This window comes from Arabidopsis lyrata (genome assembly GCF_000004255.2).
Source record: "Arabidopsis lyrata subsp. lyrata unplaced genomic scaffold ARALYscaffold_1, whole genome shotgun sequence".
In the NCBI taxonomy this organism is placed as follows: Eukaryota; Viridiplantae; Streptophyta; class Magnoliopsida; order Brassicales; family Brassicaceae; genus Arabidopsis; species Arabidopsis lyrata.
Window position 1 is genome coordinate 12,622,321 of NW_003302555.1, and position 9,108 is coordinate 12,631,428.

Sequence of the window (9,108 nt, forward strand, 5' to 3'; positions counted from 1 at the left end):
CTATGAATCTTCTCAATAGACGGACGTAATTCAAATTTCGTTATGGCATGAGTCATGTCACGAAAAACTCAGCAAAAGTGGTTTCGTCTTTCGAAATGAAAAAAAAAAGTTTTCTATAATCATTTGATCGTTTCCCCATTTTACAAAACAGAATTTTGTAACGTAGTATAGTTTTTATTAGTGTCGTAGATTTGTCATAATTTATTGGGCTATGTGGTTTGTTATTGGGCTTTGTAATATTTTCCAATTTAGCCCAAAATTAAACTTTCAGCGACTCTCAAAGCCAACCGCGGGTGATGCGTTTTGCTATGTAAGAGAGACGAATCTCACGCCGGAATCCTTTTTAGTGCACCGTCGTTTGTTGTTGTTCTTCTTCTTCCTCGATCTCCGTCGCGTCACGTTTCGATTAATTCCTTCACAAGGTAAGAAGCTTCTTCAATTTTCCTCTACATCAATTCTGCTTTCTCATTGATCCCTGTCGTTATCGTCTCTAAACGCAAGCTTTTTTTCCAAGGTTTGTGTCGATCTTAAAGTACAGAGACTGATAAAGCCGTTCCCGTTCTATTGAAGAAAGTTCTAACCCTAGATTAGCCAGGATTTAATCGGAATTTTTCTGGATCTAATAGTGTTATCGAGTTGATCATTGTAACTTAGAACTCTAATTATGCAATCGTAGAATTTGCGCATCTCCAGAACAATCCCTGCCAATGAGTTGAATTTCAAAATTCTGTTTCTGTAACTAATTCTGCATAGGAACTTGTTTGTATATCTTAATCAGCTGTATTATTTGGTGTATAGGGTAGCACAATTTTGTCGATTTTCCGGGATGTCTTCTGCTCAAGATCCATTCTACATTGTTAAAGAAGAGATCCAGGATTCTGTAAGTTTTATTGTAATGGCGAGAGATGTTTTTGTTTAGATTTAAGGACAGTGATTGATGTTGTGGGTTTTTGGTTATGGATGCTTTGTTAGATTGATAAGTTGCAATCAACATTCCACAAATGGGAGCGTATCTCTCCCGACATGGGGGATCAAGCGCATGTGGCGAAGGAGCTTGTTGCTACTTGTGGAAGCATTGAGTGGCAGGTACTCGTATTTACTCACGGTCTTATTCACCTCGGCTTTTTATATAATTTAGCTGGCGTGGAATATGATTTGTGTTTGTCAATGGATTGTGTTTTTTCTTTGTATTAATTGTTGAATAGGATGATGGATACTGAACATAGCTGATGTATTGGCCCTTATTTACATGATTAGAAATCCAATAGATTAAGTAAGTGCAACGTTCGAATTAGAGTCCTTTCATGGCTATTGAAGCTGTCTTTACTGATAGGAAGGTAGATGAGCTGGAAAAGGCGATTACTGTTGCAGCTAAAGATCCTTCATGGTATGGTATTGATGAAGCTGAGCTTGAAAAACGGAGGAGATGGACTAGTAATGCTAGGACACAGGTATGTCTCTAAGTTTGTTATGAATACTGCTTTACAGAGTGGCATATATTTGTTGTTAGTCGACTTTTGCAAGACAATTACGATATTTTTTATAGGTGCGGAATGTGAAGTCTGGTGTTTTAGCTGGAAAGGTTAGTTCTGGAGCTGGTCATGCAAGTGAAGTGCGCAGAGAACTGATGAGAATGCCAAACTCGGGTGAAGCAAGTAGATACGATCAGTATGGAGGGAGAGACGATGACGGTTTTGTACAGTCAGAATCAGATAGGCAAATGCTGTTGATAAAGTATAGCTCTTTCTCTGTGTTCTACATTGTTTTGGAGTCTTTTCTTTGCTTCTGAGTTTATAACGATTATAGACTGAAGATTGTAGCATAGTTTTGTCAAAAACAGAGTAGTGCCATAACTTAACATCATTTTGTCACTTCAGGCAACAAGACGAAGAATTGGATGAGCTCAGTAAAAGTGTACAGAGAATTGGAGGAGTGGGGCTCACTATACACGACGAACTCGTTGCACAGGTTAGTAATATGGGAAGATGATTTAACAGTAGTACATATCAGTAGAGATCAGAAACATCAAGTTTTTGTTATTGTGCGTGTTCAGGAGAGAATAATAGATGAATTGGATACGGAGATGGACAGTACAAAGAACCGGCTGGAGTTTGTTCAGGTAAACCCCTAAAGGCCTTGTTGCTGTATTGATTGAAGTGTAAAGAAAGTAAAACCTGAAAGAATGAAAATGGCATTGTGACAGAAAAAAGTGGGAATGGTAATGAAGAAAGCTGGAGCAAAAGGTCAAATGATGATGATATGTTTCTTGCTCGTCTTGTTCATCATCCTATTCGTTCTTGTCTTCTTGACCTAAAGACGGAGCCACTGGATCTTATAGATGGGAGTTTAATGTCTTACATTATCATATGTTTTTGGTGAAACAAAAGGAATATTTACATAAGGTTGTCTGTTTTTTCTTCTCTTATCCAATCGCATATCTAATTTTGAACTTTTGGCTGTGAGATCTCAAGAGAAGCTGAAATTAAACAACAAACCCATGACACACATGAACGTACTTCCAAATTAAATCCCACGGCTAAGTTCCTCAAACATTACAAATCAGTCTGATCAAAAGTAAGCTGTCAAAAACTTCCCTATAGAACAAGTTTCTGCAGTGGAAGCCCATAAAAGAATCCACCGGCTGGAATATAAGGGCCATTATATATCGCCTGGATGGATTAAAAACAAGAAAGAGCACCCACACAAGGAGGCGGAGGCGGAGGAGAATATGACGACGGAGGATTGTGAGTATTTTACGGCGGAGGAATATTCCCGTCATGTGAGAGAATACTGGCGTGCAGTGGCGGAATCGGATGTAATTCTCTCAACTTCTTCTTCTTCTTTAGAGAATTTCCATGATTGTGATATATGTTGAACTGACATAATTATTTTACCCTAACCCTGATCCTAGTTCTTAATAGCTTGTAGAACACTAAATATAGATTCTAGTGTTGTTTACTAATTGATTATTTTGGTTAATTAGGGTTTCTATCGCTTTTAGGGATTGCTAACTGATTATTTTGTTGAATTAGGGTTTCTATCGCTTTTAGGGTTGTTGTTGTTTATGGGATTGCTAACTGATGGGTCTTAATTAGGGTTTTGATATCGAGGAAATTGATAGTCCAGTAGTACTTACTGGACTGCTTTCCTACGACTGTCAATCTGGTCATCGTTATCCTGAGCCTCTCTTGGTCAATCGATATGCTTTGTTGGGGCTTCATCTTTACAATATTTTGCAGGTAATATTTTAAAACTATATATAGTCTCATCTCTCTCTTTTGGTGCTTCATCAACATGTCCTGTACCACGTCCAATTTTCTTTTCATCTGTCAGGGGACAAGTTTCGAGCTCGCTACCTTACAAAAATTCAACAAGACAATGAACCTTACGTCTTCGTACTACATTACTCTGCTTGCACAAGATCCACCATTGCAGAAAACCTTTCAGGTTCGAGTTGATGAACGAGCATATCACAGTTTGGATTTGACAGTCGCTATTGCTAGACCTAAAAAAGATCAAAATGAAGGTGACTTGTGCTTCATTGTTCAATTTTTTTTTAATACAAGTCAAAGAGTATAATCAAATCTCACTTGCTGATTAATAATGTTGCATAGCAGCAGTGTCCACCAAGGAGCCCTTCATACCTCACTTTCATGGTGGCGCAGTGGCGGATGGTGTCTTCCAAGGTCCATTGCCTGATTGGCCCTCAGATGGTGCTTTTCATGATGATAGAAGCCGGTTTTACGCGGTAAGATTATTATTACTAAGACACATCATCAGTTTTTTTTTGCTCATGATCATTTAAGTAGTGATAAGTTTTTCTTGCTTTTGCAGCTAGAGAAATCAGAGTGGCAAGCCACTGGTTGGATTTCTCTATATTTGGAACTTTTGATTTTAGCAAATGATAAAGGGATGTTTGGTGTAAGTTTTTTTTCTTTTGCATATCAATGACATACCATGACTTTTGGTAATAATTATTAACACCAAAACTGTTGTTGCTGCAGATAGTGCAGACTGGTCTGCCCCAGGTTCAGATTCTGAAAGTGGTGATTCAAACTCAGGAAGAAGATGAGAAGCCCCCGGATGAGAGACTCAATTCCAGAAGGGCACATGTCTATATAACTTTTACGGGCTTGGCCAAGTCCCCACGTCTTGTTGAGATTGGTGAGCATGTTGCACGCAAAGCTATCATTAGAAGAGTTATCGATGATTCAGGATACTTGACTCTTCAGGGTAAGTTTTGGAGTCTCCAGAGTGGAGAAAAAGCCGAGAGTTCTCAAAAACGACCTCGCTCAAAAGGACCTCGCATTTTCTAGGTGTTTAGCCATGGCTGTGTCTGCGTAATGACAAGATCCATTTGAAGATGTTTTTCATCACCTTGTCTTTCAAATTCAGTAAACATTTGACTTGTTAGAACAAATATTGTTAGTAGGTAGCAGAATTCGGTAAATGTTTTGCCTATACGTCTAATCTTCTATATATCGAATGAACTAGACTTTGATTTTTCCAAAATGCATCAAATGTTTACAGAACAATGCAGAAACTTAACACCTTGCAACTGTTATACACAGTACCGGTCCGGTCCGGTAAAATTCGAGGCCAAATACGAAAAACATTTAGGGCCTCTTTAAAAAATAAATATTGTTAATTTTTGTTTTAATAAATTGTGAGATATTCATAATATTCATTTATTGTTTTGAAAAAAAAAATTGGTACTTTATTTTTTAATTACGAGACTTTTTTACTAATTGTAGAATATTTTTTGTTAATTTTGAATTTTTTTTTTGCTATTTTTGGGATATTTTTTTTGTATTTTGAAGCCTAGAAAAAAAAAAAATTTCTCAACAAAATGGGCCTCAAAATTTTGAGGCCCAATACAAATGTTTCTTCAAAATTGGTGCAGGGCCGGGCCTACATGTCTACACATAAAATGACTTGAGGAAATAACGCACGTATTTAACTGTCTCTGGATGTCTGATGACTTCACCTGCTTTTGTTTGAGCTTAGCAAACTCCTCGACTTTGGCAAGATAAGCTTCCTGAAAACAAAAATACGAGTAAGAAAGCCATCAGCTTGACTACTCTAACCCTCATTCCTTGAACCAAGCCAGTACATTAGTTAATTTGGTATCAAGAGATCTGAAACACAAATAGCTATGGAAAACAAACTAGTTGCCAGCCATGAGCCATGCCAAGACCATGTTACAAGTAAGAAAGAGGCTTTGTATTTGCATTTGTAAAAAAACTTTGACTGTTTTTGCATACGGTCACCAGTTCTTTACCAATTCTCTCAAGAAATGTTATTATCACTGAATGATATCCTTGGAAAAGAGAGCCATGTGTTTTGGGACCGTAAGAAATGATTTTTCCTGGTGTACCCATCCCTGAGTAGTGAATTAAGTCAGCTCCTATTGGCTGCTTGGGTAGCCGTTGGAAAGCCTCCTCCAACGTATTGATGATTCGAACATCTTTTATCACTTCTTTATCCATCAAAATTTCATCAACAATGACAGGCTCGTGATCAGTGCAGTTAAATTTGCTGATTCCATGTCTCTGGATGTGGAGTAAGGCCCCCTCCACTCTTCTTCATGTTTTTAGGACTTTCTAGATCACAATATGAGGAGAGGTACCAAGTGCAGAGCGGAGAATACACCTAGTCCCACTTGTGCAGTTGCCTCGCGACACTAAATTGGTCAGAGGCGGCATACGCCCAACAGAGTAAGTGATATATCTGATTTCTAATTGATACATATAATTTCTTATTTCTAATAATTTTTGAAATATAGATTAATTATGCATAATGTGCAATATAAAATACTATTTGTAGTTTTGTTTATTATATGTTACAGTATGATATTTAATCATATGTGTATTATTGAATTTTAATAAATTATCTATATTCATCGGAAGAATGTTCAAAAATTGTTTTTCTTCTAAATATTAAATTTTCAAGTCTAAAACTACCACAGTTATAGCATCCAAAGCATTACTTTTATTTAGATCAAATTATTTTCTCTCTATGTTTTTTAAAAAAAGTTTTAAAAAGCAAACAAAACTCTCTATAAATTAATAAATATTAATTTACAGTCTAAATTAATAATTAAGAATTTATAGATAAACTGATATCACTATGAATTAATAAATTATCATGGTCCCAACATTATTAATTTATAGAGGTTATAACACTTTCTAATTTCAATGTGGGCAAGATGGAAACAAAATTGTGAGAATATGAGACAGTCTATATCCACATCATGTAACTTTACTTGATAATATGAGAAATTCTAAAAACAAATAGACAAATTCATAAGGAACTAGAGAATATGCACTATATAACCTAAGACTTAAAAAAAATTAAGAAATAATATTAACTAAACAATGTCTATTTGCTATATGGTTTTTGTCAATTTTTGACCCATATTACTCATGAATTCTTCTTTGTCTATTTTTTTTTCTCGCCGGCGAGAAGTCTCAAATCTCTCTTTTGCTCTCATTAGATTTTTCTTAATTTTGCTCGATCCCCTCTTTTTTTTTTTCTCTCTCTCTTGTTGGATTTCTTCACCATAATTTTTTTCTTTTTCCATATCACTATTTCTCTCCTTCGTTGGGCATCACCACTGAGTTTCACTACTCCGACCTACCAGACCACCACCACAACTGAATCTCACAACTATCACAATCATCATCACCATCAATACTAGATCTCGCTAATTCCGACAGACCACTTTCATCTATATTTATCGCTTCCACCACCAAACTTGAACCACCGTCATCAACACCAACACCACCGTTACCGCATCTTCCCCTCTTTCCCCAACTACTCTAATTTCTCCACCTTCTTTATCTTCTCTGACATCGGGTCGAGCTTCTTCGACAAAAACTCTATTTTTTGTCAATCGCCGTTCATAATTCTTAATTTGCCTCTATCTCCAGATATTCTTAATTTTTCAATCTATCTATTTGTTTATTTATAGCGGTGAGTATTTATTTATTTTTTTATTCTAGGATTAATAATTGATTATGTAATTTCTTTATTTATCGTACTATACTATAAGATTGTATAATTTCATAAATCTATTTTAATTTTAAGGAAAAGGTAATATTTTTCTTTTAGAATTAGTATCTTTAAATTAGAATTAGTAAATATTTTTTTTTTAATTTCTATTTTTATTTAATAAGATACATATAGTTTCTTTATAATTATCTTCTTTACTTTTAAAAAATTGTTTTTTGTATGATATATATGTATAGTTGCCTTATATTTTTTTTTCTTGGATTTTTATTTTCATTTCATAAGATACATCTAGTTTCCTTATATTTATTTTTTTAGATTTTTTTTAATATAAGATATATAAGGCAACTATACATATATATCTTACAAATATTTTTTTTCTTGGATTTTTTAATTTAGATTTTCTCTTATAAATTTTTTTCTAAACAAATTTTTTTCTGGTTTTACACGTTGATAAATTTTGATATGACACGTTGATAATTTTCTTATAATATTTTTTAAACAAATATTTTTAGATAAATAAAATGTTTTTTTTTTGTTTAATACGTGTTAAATTCTGAGATCAATAAATTTGATACATGGTACGATCCTTAAGTTACTAACTTTAAAAACTATACTTTATATAATACTAGATAAGGACCCGTCCGATGGACGGGTTTATTTTTAAAAAAATTAAAATCAAACCTGACAAAAAATTAATTAACAACGTTGTAAGTAGAAATTTTATTTCAAAAGTAAAAAAAATATTTACTTTTTCATTGTTGCCTTGTTTCTTTAACTACTAAAATTATTAATTCAAAATTATTTCGAATGAAAGATATATCACATAACAATAATTCATGGTATACTTATATGAAGAACAAAAATTAAAAATATTTATCATAAAGTTGGTGAATAAAATCAAAGATTCAAAGTGATGTTTAATTAGACACGTTAAAAATATAAAGAGGATAAATCGACTAAATTGTTTAGCCTTCCAAGCTAACGTTGCGGGTTTGATTCCTATATACTCGATTGCAATAATTTTATGATCAATCAATAAAAATTAATAAATTCAAAAAATTATAAGTACGATGATATATGAATCTTATATAATTCAAATATGAACATAGAAATTGAAATAAACAATTTTGAAATAGTATAATTAAATTCAAAATATCAAAAACAAAAAAGAAGCATATATGTTTCTTACATATTCAGGAATTTCAAATAAAACAATATAAAAATTTACTTAAAATCATCACATATTTCTAATTAGAAAATAATATTGATATAAATAATGTAAATTTGTAATTTAAATCATGACACATGTCGCTATCTAAAATCATTAGAAATATGATATATTATAAATCTTGTATAATTTAAACTGGAAGTAGAAACCAAAATAAATAATTTAAAGATACAACAGTTAAACTAAAAATAAAAACTTATAAACATGATGATATATGAATCTTTGATAATTTAAATATGAAAAGAAAAATTGAAATTAACAATCTAACTATACTATTATCATAATTGAGAACAAACAAAAAAAAAATAGTTAAGTAAAAAAATATTACAAAAGGGAAAAAAAAATTGATCTCACATATTTCTAATTGAAAAAATAAACTCCAATAAATAATATGAGGATTAGTTTAATTAAATCATCACATATTTCTAGTTGGAAAAGAAATTGAGATAAATAATATCAAATTTTAAATTAATATATAATAACATATGTTTCTTTTTTAATAAATTTGCCTGATATTTTTTTTGTTTAATTGAAATATAAACAAACGTATAATTTCCTTATTATTATCTTTTGACATTTTAAAATTTTTTTTTTGTAGAAATATGAATTATTTACAATTATTCTTATAATTATCTTTTACATTTTTAAAATTATTTAAATTTGTAATTATTTTAAATTATCTTATTTTTTATTTTAAAAAGGAAACTTTTGTTTTACACGTCTCAAAATCTAAGATCGATAGATTTGCCACGTGTCACGATCATATGAATTATTAACTTTGAAAACCATACTTTATATAATAAGATAATAAGATCTCATAATTTATTTCCGAATAATCCCTATTTTCAACTTGCGAAAAGAAGAAA

General features: G+C 32.2%; 2 protein-coding genes across 6 annotated transcripts; both read left to right on the forward strand.

Annotated features, from left to right (window-relative positions):
* The first annotated feature begins 292 nt into the window (after positions 1-292).
* Positions 293-2,451, forward strand: LOC9329594 (syntaxin-61). Of its 2 annotated transcripts, XM_021014335.1 has the most exons (8): positions 293-422; positions 799-880; positions 973-1,086; positions 1,338-1,451; positions 1,547-1,734; positions 1,878-1,968; positions 2,054-2,119; positions 2,204-2,451. In XM_021014335.1, the coding sequence occupies exons 2-8, from the start codon at positions 827-829 to the stop codon at positions 2,312-2,314; spliced, it is 738 nt and encodes a 245-aa protein (XP_020869994.1). In that variant the 5' UTR covers positions 293-422; positions 799-826; the 3' UTR covers positions 2,315-2,451. The 2 variants fall into 2 exon arrangements, with proteins under 2 accessions (XP_020869994.1, XP_020869995.1); XM_021014336.1 differs by lacking the exon at positions 293-422 and having other exon boundaries at positions 797-880; positions 1,334-1,451.
* Positions 2,452-2,531: 80 nt separating this feature from the next.
* On the forward strand, positions 2,532-4,505 carry LOC9326841 (putative UPF0725 protein At1g28500). 4 transcript variants are annotated; one of them, XM_002890733.2, is made up of 6 exons: positions 2,532-2,815; positions 3,096-3,239; positions 3,334-3,526; positions 3,615-3,748; positions 3,835-3,921; positions 4,005-4,505. In XM_002890733.2, the coding sequence occupies exons 1-6, from the start codon at positions 2,729-2,731 to the stop codon at positions 4,314-4,316; spliced, it is 957 nt and encodes a 318-aa protein (XP_002890779.1). In that variant the 5' UTR covers positions 2,532-2,728; the 3' UTR covers positions 4,317-4,505. The 4 variants fall into 4 exon arrangements, with proteins under 4 accessions (XP_002890779.1, XP_020869993.1, XP_020869991.1 ...); XM_021014334.1 differs by having other exon boundaries at positions 4,014-4,505; XM_021014332.1 differs by having other exon boundaries at positions 3,618-3,748.
* Positions 4,506-9,108: the final 4,603 nt, after the last annotated feature.

Bases quoted from the DNA above. Each gene is read 5' to 3' on its own strand.
- LOC9329594 (XM_021014335.1), top strand. From the start codon at position 827: ATGTCTTCTGCTCAAGATCCATTCTACATTGTTAAAGAAGAGATCCAG. The intron at 1,452-1,546 runs GTATGTCTCTAA...TATTTTTTATAG, and splicing joins CTAGTAATGCTAGGACACAG to GTGCGGAATGTGAAGTCTGG. The intron at 2,120-2,203 runs GTAAACCCCTAA...GCATTGTGACAG, and splicing joins ACCGGCTGGAGTTTGTTCAG to AAAAAAGTGGGAATGGTAAT.
- LOC9326841 (XM_002890733.2), top strand. From the start codon at position 2,729: ATGACGACGGAGGATTGTGAGTATTTTACGGCGGAGGAATATTCCCGT. The intron at 3,240-3,333 runs GTAATATTTTAA...TTCATCTGTCAG, and splicing joins ATCTTTACAATATTTTGCAG to GGGACAAGTTTCGAGCTCGC. The intron at 3,922-4,004 runs GTAAGTTTTTTT...TTGTTGCTGCAG, and splicing joins ATGATAAAGGGATGTTTGGT to ATAGTGCAGACTGGTCTGCC.